At 39.6% G+C, this 17,592-nt stretch overlaps 1 protein-coding gene across 2 annotated transcripts; it reads right to left on the bottom strand.

Annotated features, from left to right (window-relative positions):
* Window positions 1-20: 20 nt before the first annotated feature.
* Window positions 21-15,754, bottom strand: slc15a2 (solute carrier family 15 member 2). Of its 2 annotated transcripts, none has more exons than XM_026295893.2 (22): window positions 15,340-15,754; window positions 13,425-13,512; window positions 12,283-12,424; window positions 11,518-11,610; window positions 11,303-11,402; window positions 10,792-10,882; window positions 10,640-10,717; window positions 9,721-9,803; window positions 9,453-9,536; window positions 9,273-9,362; window positions 8,315-8,359; window positions 7,996-8,031; window positions 6,734-6,822; window positions 6,123-6,204; window positions 5,057-5,182; window positions 4,137-4,301; window positions 3,752-3,798; window positions 3,464-3,571; window positions 3,072-3,171; window positions 2,836-2,982; window positions 2,246-2,350; window positions 21-1,661 (listed from the first exon to the last, which is right to left on the bottom strand). In XM_026295893.2, the coding sequence occupies exons 1-22, from the start codon at window positions 15,346-15,348 to the stop codon at window positions 1,452-1,454; spliced, it is 2,118 nt and encodes a 705-aa protein (XP_026151678.1). In that variant the 5' UTR covers window positions 15,349-15,754; the 3' UTR covers window positions 21-1,451. The 2 variants fall into 2 exon arrangements, with proteins under 2 accessions (XP_026151678.1, XP_026151679.1); XM_026295894.2 differs by having other exon boundaries at window positions 2,836-2,979.
* Between the last annotated feature and the right edge of the window lie 1,838 nt (window positions 15,755-17,592).

Raw genomic sequence — 17,592 nt, 5'->3', positions numbered from 1 at the left:
TGGGTATAATAGATGTGATCTTTCTAGTAACAATTTATTCATTAAAGGTCATTTTTTCTCTGACATGAACCATATTCATATTCACATATTCACCTGAACATAGGTAATCACAGATTTTACATAATATATTATGATGCAAAAGTGTTCTAGTGAAGAAAGAAGCACATTTCATTTAAATTTCCAACAGCACAGGAATTATGTTTCAGCATTACATCAGTCTATTTACAGAACTTACTAGGGAGCAGTACAATTTCCACTTTCTACTGAATAACAAATCTTTTCACGAAGGTTTCGTAGGATCTAGAACATAAACAAAGAAATGTATACAATACATTTCTATAGAGCTGTTTCACAGCAGTTGTATTGACTTGTCATAGTAGGAAAAGTGTCATTACTAATACTAATAACATTAACAATAGCTGTTTGTAGACCATAACACTGAGCCAGCATGAACAGTACGAGAACCCGGAAACTGAAGCAGTTAAATGTAATTCAGTGTTCATTCATTTTATTTACACCTGTACTTTAACTACAGTGATGTGTCAAAGCGTTGTCTTTGAAAAAGTCAAGTACTATGAGTTTTGTCTGTACATATATATGATTTCCTACCAGCCAGGCAGGTTTCATCCTGCAGCGATTCGGCTTGTTGTTACTGTTTGTTAAAGAACTGTATGTTAAGTAGTTTTATTAATATGTTCGACAATGCTGTCACAGACATTCAGCAATAACAAGCTTTGTTTTCAGGAAATCATATCAAAAGACAGACAATAAAAAAAACATTAAGAAAAAATAATCTAAGACGTTGACTCCACAAGTAGAGCTTACAGAACCCTGTTTACAGCTGTTTAGCCAATAATAAAAGGAGTTCACCAAAATAAAGGTGACAATTGTTTCATTGTGATGCATTTAACATTAACATATAAGTGTGTTTCAGAGTGCTCTGGCAGCTTCCTTTATAGTGAGAAACTGCCATAAAAAACCAGCTGCTACTGTCCTGATATCATTTTTCTAGGCACACAATGTAAACTGAGTCAGTTCTCCAACATGTTCTGTCAAGAACAGTATAGATTATGATTATTATTTTTCCTTATATAAAATATAGGTAATATGCAACTTATATATATACAGAAAATATTAAACTTCATTTGAAATAACACTTGATATGATTACGACAAAGTGAACGACACCTTCCATGCAATCAGTCAGTCTGGAGTGTTAAAGGTTTCAGATATTAAGGGGAGTCACAAACACACACACTGGGCTTCTAACCTTCAGGAAATGTCCAAACAATGTCATCTTAGTGCTTCACTCTCAAAAAAGTAAGTTCAAAGAAAAACATAAAGCAGGAACTTCATGGGATGGCTGCCTGCGTAGCTCATCCAGCACATCACCTTTTGCCTTCAAATCAAACCAGCTACAGCAAAGAAGATGTCTTATGTAAAGTGGGGCACTTACAGTCTGGTGCTCTTCTCTGTTTTTTTCAGGTTAATGTCATTACTTTTTTTCTTCGTGTTGTCATCATCGCTTTCCTCCTTCCCTGAGCCCTCCAGGTAAAACTTATCCAGCTGATCAGGGTCAACGTAGGTGTAGAAGTAGGCCATGATGGAGAAGATGAAGAAGACGCCCAAAAGCAGGCCGGCAAACAGCAAGAACTCTTTCCACTGTGACAACAAATACTGGTTAGTGTATGAACCATACTGGGGGGAGAGTGAGTCTGGTCACTGTGTGGATTTGCTGTACTCTGGAGAGGTCGTGCAAAATGCTTGTGACAAAAGGAAGTTTTCTTAAAAGGTTGATTTTCACCAGATCACAAAGAAGAAAACACTCAGCCCTAGTGGTGCACATGTCTGCCTTTAAGGAATTTGCCTCTACCCCAGTGCAGTGGAGGTGAATGTGGAGCACAGCACTTAAGAATGAATGTTTCAATTTAACTACAGGGACCAGACCATAATAATCCACACTAGTTGGGCCTGGAAGAAACACTGCTAATTAATGATTTTTTTTTTTTATGCTGTGAATGTTCAAATTGAAGTTTACCTTTACTGACTGAAAAAATAACTTTGGTAGATAAAAAACTAAGTTTCTGCATTGACACCACTAAAGAGTGACTAATGTGTCTTTTGGTAATTTAGGGAGCATAGCCTTGAAACTATTCTATTTAAAAGTTGGGTCTGTGGTTTTGGTAGGTACACCCTCATTCCTTGTATTTTTTGGAAAGGATTTCAATGTTTCCATGAAGTCGCACCTGTTCCAGGCCTGCCCCCTCCGCCACAATCAGCACTATCACGTTCCCAAATGCGACAGTAAGCAGCCAGCCGGCCTGCAGGACTGACTTCATGTTAGCTGGTGCCTGAAGAGAACAGAGATCCAGAGAACAGCAGTTTGACAGAGTAGGCAGGGTTGATGAACATCTGTCACGTGTGCACCCACTCATGAAGCCTAAATCCACTACTAAGATGCACTATTCTGCAAAATATAGCAGCTTGTCAGAAACCTTAACTACAAATTTCACAGGATCTTTAAAGGAGTGCTCCAAACCCTGAAACACTCCATCCTTGTACAACTGCATAACACCTTTCATCCTCCATTTGTTTGCTCAATATTTTGTTAAAATATGTCTGATGCACTGTGAAAACATATATTTCCTTTGCAAAGGTGTTTTGATATAATTCTATGGGTATTTTAAAATCCATTGTAAAAGCTTTGCCTTGGACTGAGCCAGCACAGTAAACATATTCCAACTATCAGAGAGTTACAGTGTGAAGCAGCAGAGTGAAGCCTCATCCTGTCTCTAAGCTAAAAAGTTCACATTCATCACACCAATTGATGACAAACCTGTGCGTAGGAGAACTCCAAGCCGGTAATGGAGAACATGACCTCTCCGGCAGTTATGAGGACATACTGGGGGATCTGCCAGGCAATGTGCACGTTGTTGGCCTTTACATCCTCCATCTTATGAGGCACAATGTTACTCAGCCCCTCCTGACAGAGCAAACAGAGATGGTGTCATGAGTATGGGTGACTTGTGAAATCTTTGTATGAGATGTCAGGTGTATGACAGGCATCCTGACCCCAGTCAGTATGACAGTGTAGGAAGCTCCAAAGTCCAGCAGGCCCAGGTTAAGAGGACCACACTCCTTTGACTCTGAGTGGCAGCTGACATCTGGGTATCTAGAAAAGACAACATAGCATGGTTTAAGTAGCTATGGTTTAGTTTACAGTCACTGTATGAGTTGAGACTGTTGAGAGTAAACCAAACATACAGATTATACAGTAGCTGCTTTCAAATGCAAAGGAACGCTTGAGTGGCAGCAAGTTTATGTGTGTTTTGTCAGTGTAGACACTCATCAGAACAAAGGAAATAAATTCTCTTTGCATTAGGGAGAGAAGCTTTTGGAACAGCAGCTAGACAGCCAGTGGCTTCAGGATTGTTTATGCCTTTTGTGCCCTGGGTCTTACTCACTCGCCCCGCTCCACAGTCCTGTTTGCAGAAACGTTGTAATTGGCAGGCACTTGGAAAGTCACAGCTCCAACAGTCAGGTCTATTGCCTCTGTCTCTGTGCTGAGGAATCTATTCAATTGGCATCAGAGAAACTCGTGAACAAACTTAACTGATTAGGTTAACTAAGCTGACCCGCATTTTTAAAGCAGAAAGGAAATTCTAACTTTGAGGCTAAATTACATTTAAATGTTTCACTTGTAGTTATAGGTATAAACAATACTCTCAAACTCTAACATTTAACATATTTACCTCAGAAGAGGATTCCCATTTTCATTTTTCTTTATAAAGTCTTCCACCTGGGTGACAGATAAATGCAGCCATATCAGGGAAGCTCATGTCAATACTAATACTACTAATCTTTTTTGTTCTGGTGATATATGACTTCATGCAAGTATTTTTACTTTACACTCTTATACAAGTTTGTCAAAGAAAATCAAAACTTATACCTTCTTATAATTACCACCACCACTACTACTAAAAATAATAATAATAATAGGCTTTAAATAGAGTTTTAAAGTATTAATGTATGTATCTTAAAGTATGTTCATATGAAAACTTGCTTATTTAGTCGATAGAATATCGAATGCTTTTGAAAAAAAATGAAGATTTGAAATCAATTTTGAAGGAAACTCACGAGTTTGCACTTGATCCCAGTAGTGCTGCTGTATAAGATGAGACTGTATGCCTTTTCTTGTTCAAACATCTGCTCACACTCGTAGGCAGTTCCCTCGAACGTAACTTGCATCATGAGGTCCTTGCTGGATGTGCCCAGTAGAAGCGTCTTATATTCAGGAGGATCCTGACACACAGAAAGTGGAGGGTTAATGTTCAGGTTCTTTGACAAAATGAGCGAATGAAATAAGGCACCATTCAGTTTTTTTTTTTAAAGATACATCTATTAATATTGCTTAGAAAATGAAACCATCAGCCTCATATTATACAGCATGCATCCTACTGTATAATGAATCTGAAGAAGCTGGAAAACCTGAAGTTCATCTTTCTTTGTTCATTAAAATGCAATGAAGACTTTAAACAGAAAAACAAGCTTTTAAAGGCCTCAAGAGGTTTGACAAAGGCAAACAGTACAGCCGACAGTCTGCAGGCTTCTATTTCTGTAATGCTAAACTGTATGCTTATAGTTTTACATTATCCTTGTGATCTTATTTGTATCAGTGATTCTTGTTTATTCTCGACGTATTTCACATATTTTATTGTAAATGTGATTTATGTGTTTTAGAGTTTCTCTGTCCTATGTGCTGCTGCAGCCAGGACACACACCTCGCAAAACAAATGATTCATCAAATACATTTCTGGTTAGATAAAGACAAAACTAAGTGTGTAAAAGGTGTGATAAGTCAGCACTCTCCCACAAGCCAAACACATCTTCATTCAAACCTTAGACTGCCAGTAAATTAAGGGCCCACAGTCCTGACTTGTGTTTTAAATGCAAAAGCAGATGAATAAACAGCATATAAATATGTATGAATGTGAGGACTTTGTGCTGCTCTGCATCCACTTTGAATAAAAAATTGTTTTCCCCTCCTGTCTGGTTACCTCAAGGTACTGGATCGGCTCTGGAAACAGGTCGCTGTCGGGAATTTTCACACTGATGCTCCCATTTGCCAGGTTAAAGACCTGCAGGAGACAATTCCCCGCAGGTGGAGGATCCACCACTGTTTTCTAACAGATGGAGATGGAAATGAGAGCACCACACTGATAAATATCAGAGAACACAGTCTTTTAATTCAGTATTAATAAATTATATTAGTATAGTTATTATATATATATAAAGCATGTCTTATGTGGTTTCCACGCTGATTCAAATTTACAACACACACAATTACACAAAATTGACCAAGATGATTATATGGTGTTTTCAGGGGGACATAGCCTCTTTCTGGGTGTATTTATAGCCACGTGCATGTTGGCAACTATTCAGGTCACATATCTGTGTTTCTTCTGGCTCAACACACCCCAGATCCTCAGCCAGAATCAGGCCTGCATATATCAATGTCTGGTGCTACTGCCACATCTGGTACACACACCAAAAACAGTCAGCCCAGATGTCTAGTAGCCTGACTTGGACAGAGAAGCCATTTACTGCACCAGACGCTTTCAGAAATATTGTGCTTTTCAGCAGTATTACATTCCAAAGTTGTCAAGATATTAAAAACCACAAGTGTTGGTGCTAGATGAAAAGTCACAAAAGTTATTACAATTCAAATGAATGTAATCCATCTATCCATTATCTAGGGGAGATGTGGGCTCCACTCTGGATTGATCACCAGTCTACCACAAGGGACATGAATGTCTGTACAAAATGTCTTATTAATCTGTACGGCCACCCTGGATGCCAGATGGTTTCAAATTTACCTCACAGCTCTAGTTTCAGCTGGCAGGTGTTATAAGACAAAAATAAATTCAGGGCCTTGTGACAGCTCATCTAACAACCCGAACATAAGGACTGCTCAGCATTTGCAGGACTTTTCGGGACACTACAGCACTAAAAAAAAAAAACAACATTAAAGAATTGAAAGAAATGATGTTTCTGGCTGCGAGTGCTTGCCTGCAAGGTTTTGACAACCAAGAGGAAAGACTGATGATTGATGCTCATACGTACCACGACGTTCACCTCCACCAGTGTGGCTGCTCCAAAAGCCAAAGCTGCAAAAACCATTCCTGTGGCCATTTTCCTTAGAGGCCTGAAGACAGTCAGTGACACAGTCAACACTTCTAAACACAACAAGCCCAATGTGTGTTCACTGTCAGGCTTTATCACTGCAGAGCCATCAGAGTCCTCACTGACCTGCCTCATAACTTGTTCTGACATAATAATCTGTTGAGCGTTATTTTCTAAAAGACATTAAAAATGAGTAATTATAATGCACATCTGTACTGACTGTGCGTTAAACCACACCACATTTTTATTTCTGAAATTAGTTTTAGTTCTTCTTTGTTGAGAAATAAATGCTGACACGTGTCGTTTAAAGCAGAACTTGTGTTTTGCAATAGTGTGTGAAAATAATCCTTGGATAATAAAGAGAAGTAGTAAGTGACAAGACACTCATCAGATTGATATTTGTTTGTGAACATGCACACATGTCCTTCAGTTGTTAACTATGTATATTGGTATATGCATCTGTCAGCTCATTTTCCCAGTTTAAGAGGTTTCCTAAATGCTCACGCCTGCTATAAAACCAGGAGTAACCAAAACATCAGGCTGCAACTCACGTGACATTGATTCTGCAGAGGCGAACAAGCGGATATATGACGAGGTCAAAGATGGGCACAAAGACCAGAATCAGCAACGCATTCAACATCTACACAACAGGGAGAAAGAAAAAAACACTCTCCTGTAAATTAATAACAAAAAAAATCTATAAAATTCCCATAAAGCTCATAAAATCATGAAGGTTATAGACACATAACAAAGACACTAACAGAGATTCTAATTCGATATCACCAGTGAAGAGGTGGCAAGATGGATTTGATAAACAGCTGTAAAAATGTTTCATAAGAACAGAGTCACTGCCAAGTCAAGCATCACTTGCTTTCAGTGCATTTACCTGATCTGTACTGATGTGGCACACTGGTGTGTGGTTTCATCCAAAATGAATATAGGTATTGGACACTCAAGCACATGAAATATGAAACAGCATCCATGTGAGAAAAGGGATGATATACATCTATACTGAAACTCATTATAGTCCTCTAATTTAGACTGGGTTTGATCCAAATCTTACAGACAAAGAAACCATTAATGTTTTACAGTCCAAAAGTCTTTTAATTGTTTAATGTTTATCCAGCATCATGATAGTTGAACTGGGATGATTTAACACATGGATACACCCACACAGATAAGACACTGATTCCAGCCTTTCAAAAAACATGACATCTAAATCTTAGCCATCTTAGGTAGGTAGCTTAGGTAGGAAACTAAATGTTGTGTTTCCTGCATTTCAATCTATAATTTACATTTTACTTCCATAGTCATTTAAACCAGTTATAAACTGTTGGAAATATAAGTGTTGAAATTAAAGCACTTAACTTACTTAAACTGAAATAAAATGATTGTTGGCGTCATCACAGCCTCTTTTTATTCCCTTTACTAACTGGGGATGGTACAGTGTGCAAGTGTGACAATGGTGTAAACACCAAACTGGTGTACAGACTTTTCAATTCCCTAAATTGCCTAAAACTTTATAAAGCTATAAAATGTCTTTAAAATCAAACTCAACCTGTGTTTCCAAGGGGAAGAATGAAGCTTGAATGTCATAATGAAGCTTCATTTGAGCGCTGGTTATATAAACATGTAGTATCGAGTGTCAGACCAGGGGAAACACGAGGGGGAAACTGGATTTTAGGAGGTAAGAGGCACCTGATTCATTATTTTCCTTTGTAGGGATAACTCGTCCTACATTTTTACTTATCATGGGATCAGAGACAGTGTACACAAACTAGATCCCACTGAGAGCAGAAAGAGCTGCACGTACCTGCATTTGGTCAGGTTTAATACTGAAAGCATCTCCCTGTAATAAAACAAGATGATTTCAGCCTGGCAGGACAAACACTTAAACTTTGACTCCATAAATCTAAACCTCATGAGTGCATGATTTATCAAAGCCATAAACAATGGAGTTTGCTAAAATAAGATGACAAATTACAACATGTCATTGCACAGGAGATGCAAAAAGATCTGTTTTATAGGTTTGTGTAATCAGATAAGCATCAGAACCCACCCAGTGATATAAAAGACGTTATCAGCTTTTTGAAATTTTACAGTATTGCAAATTCATGAAAGATAACTCTTACAAAAGCCATGTTCATCCTCGTGGCTTGAAGCGTCCACCGGGAACCCTGCAAGAAAAAAAAAAAGCAAAACAAAACAAAACAAAAAAGAACACTGAGTGTTGTTAAAACTATTAACTTTAACTCTTTTTTTGGAGAGAATAATAATAAACAACTGGTAAACTGCTAGACTTAACCAGTCTTCCACAGAAAACACAATTTTGTTAGTGTTTTGTCATTTGAATTGAAGGATGAGTTCAGCAGAGGTAAAACTGAGGAATGCTGAGCACGGCTTTGGGTTTTTCCATGATCAAAGGGCTGTGTTGAGTGTTGGCCAGAGGGGAAGATAACAGTGACAGGGTTTTATAAAAGAACCATGACACAAACCTTTGACCAAGAGCTCATTGAGAAGACTGAATGTGATCGTACAAGCAAAAAGAACTGAACCTGATATTTGATTTAAACATAAAAAACCCTCAATAAATTCCTTCTTCTGTGCTTTGCTTTATATTCTCCTTTTTAATTACACCTCTATATACTCATGTTGGCCAGCATGTCAACAGATCATTCTCATTCCTTATTCATTCTGAGGGGAACGTAAATGTCTGAACCAAAGTTCATGGCGATCCATCCAATATTTGTTGAGATATTTCAGCCTGGGCCAAAGTGGTTCACCAACTTTTCCATCTGCAGATTCCTCTTTTGACTTTTTCCTTGTGTTCAACTTTAGTGCATGGTGTGTGAATTACATCGTGGAAATTTCTTTTAGGTTGTGAGCGTTGCTAATTCTCAAGAACAAACACAAGTCTGCATTCTTTAGCCCAACACATTTAAGTGACCCTTTGACAACCTGTTACAATTCTACTATCTAACCAAACAGAAGAAAGACCTAAACTCCACTTTATAAGTTTATAACGAGCAGGACACAGTGAAGAGAGGTGCTCTTGTTGTGACAGATCATAAGCCTTTTGCCTTCACATACCTGCTGATCGAACAGAGCCCAGAACATTGGCAGTGGGATGTAGAGCACAAGAACCCGCAGCACCATCTTAATCTCCTGGATCAGCCGCTTCTGTTAACACAAACAGACAGGATGAATTATTACTACTCTTTTGACCTTTATGAATACAAACAAAAATCCAAATCATCATGTGACTTTTACCGAGTATTTCTCCTCAGCCCAGTCCAACCAGTGATTCCTCTGAGGGTCGGACTTCAAGCTCCTCCAGCGGTTTTTGATTGCAAACTGCAAACCAAAGGTAAAAATGGGAATGAAGAGAGAAATGTGGACAGCTCTAACAGAAACAGACACAGAAGCCACACAAAACACATAATTTTATTAGAGTACAAAATGACAATAAATAGCACTGGATCAATACGTTTGCACTAAACCATCTGATATGACTGGAGACAACTGGGACATGACTCACCCCAATGCAATTGCACACTTCCAACAGAATGTTTCCCTGTGGAGGATTCCTCTTGTACATCCCGCTGCCAGCAATGAACACAACTGCACAAAATGGATGGAGTGACTCAACTCAGACAACAGTTTATGTTGGGTATAGCTCGGCTGCCTCATTATCGGAGTATAAACACGCTCATATCTGCTCGCAACAACATACTGTTACCACAAATTAAGACCAGGTACAGCGCTGAGTGACAAAAAGAGTGGAATCTAACAGCAGTCTAGCTTTTAGATACATAAACCACATACAGTGGCTTTTGAAATGCTTTGGAGGAATAAATTCTAACATGCTGTAAACACGTTTCAGGCCTGTAACACTGAAGCCCATACTTCGTCTCACCCTCACTACGATCCGTCTCCGGCCTTTCTAATACTGAATGCAGAGTTTGTTTTCACAGTGAGTGGCCATGCAAGCACGAATCCCACAAAGGTCAGAGGTGACGGTGATCCAGATGCAGAGATAACTGACTGTCAGGACGTATGTGGAGGAGCTTTGATCAAGCCTAGCCTGTCAAAGGCTGGACCTCATATTGTAAAAACATGTTCTCAGCATGCAGACTGCAGCCTGAATCAAGTTTATAATCCGAAATATGACAATTAATATGACAATCAATTAAGACACAATAGTAGAAACATTAAAACTGCTAAACTGTGTTGCGACTTTATGTCATACCTTTATATTTTGGTTTACATTTTTTCTAAAAAGTGATATCCTTCAGTAGAATATGCGATTTACATCCATACACCTTGGGCTGCATTCACATTTATGTGCTTCATTACTTTGACCGCGAAGCAGCTCAGTGGTGTGCAGTCACTGGCCGAACGCCCTGCTCTGTGGATTACATCTGACCAGGCCGTGTTGCGGGTGGATGAACACTCACCTAAAGCCACGATCATCAGAGCTGCAGGAACCCCAAAGGCCAGAGCATAGCAGTCACCGCCGAAACACTGCACATCCCCTGCAGGAGTAAACCCAGCATTACAATAATGCCATTCACACTTGGATGCAGTGTTGTGCATTGTGCATACTCACCTCTCAGTATGGGTGTAATCACAGTCGACAACAGGCTCCCGGCGTTGATTGACATGTAGAAAATGGAGAAGAATTTCTGCCTCTCGCTCACCTGGAGATGATCAAGAAAACACTGAAACACTGAGGAGATGCTGCAGGAGACCTGGAGACAGTGTGTAAAACTAACACATAAACCTACAAGCACTGAGGTTGAATTGCAGGGAGGTTGTTTCGTTGAGAGAAATAGTTTAATTGGCAACATTTTCTCCTTAGGCCCTTTGGTAACCCATATAAAATCTTTATTACCAGCAGACAGTACTTTAAAATTTACACTCAGAATGATTTCTACTTAATAGATGTTTCTGGGCATAAGACTTAAACCTAACTTTACTCATCCACAAGGGAAACTGCTTGGAACAAAGGACCTTACTGAATCTTCTAACAGGTGATATCACCCGCAAATAGAATATAAACAGTACAAGCTGCTCCTCTTTTATGCCTTCAGACTAAAGAGAAAAGCTCTCTGCCTTACATGCTCTTCGTCAAACTGGTCTCCTCCAAATGCTGCCACACAGGGTTTGATTCCTCCAGTGCCAAGGGCAATGAGTATCAGACCTAGCAAGGAGAGGGCACTGGAAGAGAAAAGCACGATCATCAGGAACAAATCAACACCCGTAACATCTTACACCACCAGAAGTATAATTGTGAAACATAACTCAGCAATAAGCTCCAGATACTGTAACTTACATGTGCACGTCATTATTTCCCACAGTGGGAATGGCTCCCACCGACTTGACAACATGGCCAATCACGTAGACAATGGACAGGTAGATGATGGTCCTGTTGGGATCAAACTGTGTGTTATGTACATTCACTCCTCTCATATACAAAATCTGTGTGTCTGTGGTCAGAGCGATTCATCTTCCTGAATCAGTGATGTTACACAATTTAGACAAAGCTCCTGTGTATGAGGGCAGAAATACTGAATACTGAATTTCTTCCCTGTCTAACTTGGGGGGCTCTTCTCCTTCCAGTTTCAAGACCCAGCAGCCAAAATGTGTCTCCAGCCTCCTGTGTCAACTTGGGTATATCTTCAATAGCTGTATTTTTACCCAAGGTGTGTTTAGCCTTTTATGTTATATCTTTTTTTGTTTGTTTGTTTGTTTGTTCAGGAGTCAAGTGAAGTTTAATGCTTCATTGTTTTCTTTTTTATTAAGGTAGAATAGGGCGTTTTGAGTTAGTGGGTTTTGTTATTGTTATTTTGACTGGACCACCCTGAAGAGATAGTAAATTGCACTTTTCATTTCATTTACTTGTGAAAGTAAAATAATCCGAGTACCAAAATCTGAACAGCTTGTCATTCATGGGTGATGGGAAGAGGAGAGTCTCCTTCATCATGTTGTGTCTGGGTAAATAAAACTTCCTGCAGGAAGCCACTGCTTTTTGAGAGATTTGGTTGAACTGGCTGTTTAATACATCAGTGAACAGGGACTAGGTAAAACAGGGACTCACTTGAATTTCCCAAGCCAGGAGTCAGCAATGAGAGCTCCCAGAATGGGTGTGAAGTAGCAGAGGCTGCTGAAAGCGTGGTACACAGCAGTGGACAGGTCCTTGTCCCAGTGCAGGTAGTTGAGGAAATAGAGTGTCAGCAATGCTGTAAACAGATACACAAATGCAATAACTCCATAGCACGTCAACAAGGACTGTCCTAAACAAGTTACTGTCAACAAGTGTGAGAGAAGATTTTATTTTTAAACCTTAAAGCTGTTTTTCTTTCATCACTACAAAAGCTGTTGCAGATATAATGTAAAGATCACGTGGCCATGTTTACTTTATATGCTCTTTGACCTTCTATCTATAAGTAAACATCACAGCTCAGTAAGCAGAAAACCTGCCCCACAAGTATTGATGGCATTTGAGGCCAGTTTAGTGGCAGTAAATAAAAAGTTTAAAATTGAGGTTCTTCCAGTCTACATGTGTTTTTGGACTTGGAGAAGGTTTTTGACAAATGCAGCCCCAAGTGAAGGAGTTTAAGTATCTTGGGGTCTTGTTCATGAATGACAGTAACATGCTTGTGAGCGTGTCCAACTGGTAGCAGACCCCTGGGGAAGATCCAGACTACATATCTCATATGGTCTGGAAAAACCTCAGCTTGCTCCAGGATGTGCTTGAAAAAGCTGCAAAGGAAAGTGACGCCTCGGTGTCTGATGTCTGACTCCAGATAAGTGGAAGAAAATGGATGGATCAATGAATCAGTGATGGCATTCATTTGTAAGTGATCTGCTGAATGAATGAAACTTCTTACTCAGAACTCATTTAACTGAAATTATTTACACATAAGTCTTAATTAGCAGCTGAAAAACAAGCTGAGATTTTAAGATGTTATGTTTATGATGTGCATGAACAAACTGAAGTAGTGACAGACAAACATTTGAGAGGAAACAAGAACATGTGAAGGAAAAACAGTGTCCGGGCTTATCTTTGTTATATTACCCCTGGTGACTGTTAGGCAGCTTAACAATCTGAGCGTCATCTCATTTCACTTTGTGTCATCAACTTTTCACAGTTAAATTCAAACCTAGACCACCTCCTGTCAATCTATAATCCTCTTTTACCACCCCATGTCGCCCAGAAGTAATTTTGCATACATGTACCTTTCATGCCATAGTAGGAGAAGCGTTCACAGAACTCATTCACCACTATGAAGCAGATGCTGATTGGGTAATTGGTCCCACAAAGTTTCTAAAAGAGGAAAGGTTTGGTCACTGGATGAGAACAACACAGTCATATGGCACAAATTAAGCAACAATGCTGACAGCAAATCCATTGTCTTCCCTCTCTTCTCTTGGTTAAATATAAACAAACACCTGCCGATTCAATCCATAACTATATCATCTCTAACCAAGAGCCGATCAATATTTTGCCATGGAGCAGGAAGAACGTGGCAGATGCAACCTTCACGTAGTCAAACACTCCTGAGATACTCGTGTTAATCATTGCAAGGGAATGCAGGCTACCAAGATTTGTGTTTAGCTACAATGACAAAATATATCCAATATATTCCTGTATTATGAGACAACTTGTTTATTATCTACTGCACTTACACTTCATTTGTTTCACTGTTGTAGCAGTTTAATTGTGTATTACCTGTGCTTTACATAGATGTTTTCATTTTAAGCACGCCTGTTACTGCTTTGGTGTAAATTTAGAAAGAACAATTACACCTTCATCTGCAAACTACACTTTCACAAGATAATATGTGATGTATTGTTACAGGTGACATTGTCCAGCAGAAATGATAGCTGATTAATTGCTTAGCTCATTTACAAAATTTAATTAGCAGCAACTGTGATGAATGACAATTATTTAACCCACATATCAAACAACTGTAAAATATTCTTGAGATCCACTTTGTCAGGTTTTGATTTGCTGCTTTTCACTGTTTTATAAAATCATAAATTGAATATCTATATAGTTATAGTATATAGCTATAGTCATCCGAAGCTCTCAGCGTTCTCAAAATAGTTTCCCATTTGCTTAGTAATGAAAATAATCACTGTTTGCAGTAACATTAGATTATAAAGACAAAACTTTGCAGAGGACAAATCTTCACCTGGATATTCTCACACAAAACCCTGGGCTCATACAAATAACTTGAACTTGGTGTATTGATCTGGTTGGTGCCAATGATCCGATCACATGAAATACAGTTTATTTGTCAAGGATGCAGGTGTTACCTTAAATAAACAACACTGACTTTAAACGCACAAAAAACAGCCCTGGATTTTATTCAGTATCACCACATACCTGTAAGGAGTTAACTTTATATTGTGGAACTGCTGCTGATGCTTCTTTTAAAGAGCGGTTCTGCCTAAATAACAAATGCATTTATATAATAACATCTACCCATGTAAATACAGGACTATCTGTCTGTATTTGATTTTAATTTAATCTGTCCAGTGAAATGTAGGATATTTATAAAGGGCTTAGAAAATGAAAACTTGTACATGTGAATTGTAACTGAGCAGACTCCATTTACTGACGGCCATCACATGTTTGGATCAACAGCCCCAGAACAGCAGCTAAATGGACCTTGAGGTGTGGTCCACAGACAAATCCCAAAACTTGGGCAAATAAAAAAAAAACAGATATTCTGTATAAACGTGATTAAACACACTTAATGCTTTATTTGGGTGTAAATACCCTTTAAGGGATTTGCTCTCGCGATCTGGCAAATCCCTGTGTGTAGTTTTTCCTGTGGAAGTGGATGCGCCTGTTGCGTCATGTCAACCGGGCCGTCACGGTTCACTGAAAACCGCTCAACAGAGCAAATAACTCTCGTGACACAGTAACACACGTGCACTTTGGCTCAGACCGCAGTGACACATTGTCACTTAGTTTGGAGACATGTGAAGCCTCCTGTCCACGCGTCTGTCCTGACCACAGGCGGTGCAAACTCCGCGGGTTTTGATCGCGCATTTAAATGACTTTCAAAACTTTTCAACAAGCTGAAGACACAAGAAAAAAAAAAACACACGACGGGGCCACAAAAACATTGTTTGTATTTACCTTAGTCATGTTGATTTATTTGCTGGCGAGGCTTGACTGGAGCTACTGTTGCACCGGGAGCTGCTCACGAACATCCAAGTCCGTCCCACTCTGCTCTGCGCTCCGGGGACGCCGATCTAAAGCGTTTGTGCTCGTAAAGCCGACGGGAAGTTAATATTCCACCACAAACCTGGACTTGTTACTTCGGTGACTGCAGTGGGCCTCCCCAGACTCCACCTAGAGCAACAATATCATCTGGATCAGCATCAAAAATCAAAGTTTGCAGGATATTCACCTCAGTGTGTGAAGCAGCAGCCTCTCTGGTTGCACAATAGTGTCGTTGTTGAGTCCGGGCTGTGGGATGGAGACTTAAACGTCCTGTAAGTGTTGGTCACGCTGCGTCTTCTCTTTAGGCTCTTTTGGCTTTACTACGAGCAACACGCACGACCTCACTCACCGCTTCTTCTGAAAAACAGATGCTTTTGTTTGGTCATATCCACACACACAGCACTGCCATAGCAAGGCTGCATATAAACAATGACATAACGTTGCAATTTGTTTCGTACATTTGGAATAAATACGGAATGAATCGTGTTATCAGATGGAAAAGCACTTAAACTCTGTTTTATGTAATTACATGGGCAGACACTGAATCACCTGACAGGACTTTTTGTGGTCAATTTAGTCATTTCAGTAGCCTACATCCTTTCACACACTGTGGCATATCTCAGCCTATAACTGTGAGCATAGTTGGACCTCAGAATTAAATTGACTACACAACTTGAGCTCACGTTCTTGTATCTTTATTAAATATTATTTATTTATTTATTAGATTAGTAGGCTACATGCAGAGGAAATTCACTAAAGCATCACATTTAATTTCTGCAGGCATCTTTGAGTCATTCATCCATTATCTATACCCACTTAGTCCTAACCAGGGTCACAGGGATCTGCTGGAGCCTATCCCAGCTCTCTTTGGGTGAAAGGCAGGGGTCCACCCTGGACAGGTCACCAGTCCATCACAGGGTCACATAGAGACAAACAACCTCACACACTCACACTCACTCCTATGGGCAATTTAGAGTCACCAATCAACCTGACATACATGTTTTTGGACTGTGGGAGGAAACCAGAGTACCTGGAGAAAACCCACACAAGCACAGGGAGAACATGCAAACTCCACACAGTAAGGCCCCTGATGGGCTTCAAACCAGGAACCTTCTTGCTGTGAGGCAACAGTGCTAACCACTTATCCACTGTGCTGCCATATGTTTCAGTCATTGTTACTTATTGCAGGGTTTATCCTTCTGATCACAAGTCCCACTGTTTGGTCAAAGCCACAGGCCACAAAACATCAGTTAGCCAGAAATAGTCCGACAGTGCTCTTTGTTATCACATGCAAACATCTGAATCTCCTCTGCATCTGCGACTGAAGCACCAGAACAAAACTAGCCACTGCATCAACTGTGTTCAGAGGTCATCAACCAGCTGTCAGCTGACGATGAGAAAAACAAGAAATGTTAGCCAGTAAGAAAAGCCTGTCAAGTCTTGTGATTATTCTCCCACATGCTGTTCCTTCAGTAAACTGCTCAATCAACTTCTCCTTCAGTGTTTACTTTACTGTCCCCACTTGTCTCGCAGCCTCGGACATTTCTTTTTACTGCAGGACTTTCTGAAAACCACCAGGACATAAAACGCCACTCTTTTATTTTAAAGTAATATTTTTAGTTTACAGGATCCGAAAGCTTGAAACACACCACGTTTAATGTATGTGCAATTATGATATGTGAAGTCTTCAGGTAAATTAGTTCAAAAGTTCATTGTCATGTCTCTGGTACATGGCAGTGACCTAAGCCACCAGTCCTGGGCCCCAACAACAGAAATGTCTGAGTATTTCTGTACTACTAATCTGTAACTTTCAGTACACCCTGTGATGGATCTGTTCAGGGTCTATCATGTCTCTTACAACCCTGGATGTGCCAGAACAAACAGTAGATAATGGATGGATGGAGCTTTCAATACATTTTACTGTTTTTGCTGTCAGCTTTTGTATCTGCTGATAAAGTACATGAGCTCTAGTTAGAATGTCCTTGCGTTTATTATATTGTTTGTGTTCGTAGTGTCTCCTTAGTGATGTAAAAAATACAGATAGTGTAGTGACTGTCCAGTCCTACCATCAGTCACCTTTGGGTGCAGGGGATCCAGGCTTCAATAAAAACAATGTAGAGACATAAAAGGAAGTTTGGGATGTGCTCCTGTTTATTGTAACTTTAT

The sequence above is a fragment of the Mastacembelus armatus genome, chromosome 21 (assembly GCF_900324485.2).
Source record: "Mastacembelus armatus chromosome 21, fMasArm1.2, whole genome shotgun sequence".
Classification (NCBI taxonomy): domain Eukaryota; kingdom Metazoa; phylum Chordata; class Actinopteri; order Synbranchiformes; family Mastacembelidae; genus Mastacembelus; species Mastacembelus armatus.
Note: the sequence above shows the minus strand (reverse complement) of the source record. Positions and strands in the feature narration are given on the sequence as shown.

What these genes read in the sequence shown, in the direction of transcription:
- slc15a2 (XM_026295893.2), bottom strand. An exon ending in TCTGATGATCGTGGCTTTAG is followed by an intron (nt 9,804 to 10,639) that starts GTGAGTGTTCAT and finishes CATTTTGTGCAG; the next exon opens with TTGTGTTCATTGCTGGCAGC. An exon ending in TGGTGGAGGTGAACGTCGTG is followed by an intron (nt 5,183 to 6,122) that starts GTACGTATGAGC and finishes TCCATCTGTTAG; the next exon opens with AAAACAGTGGTGGATCCTCC.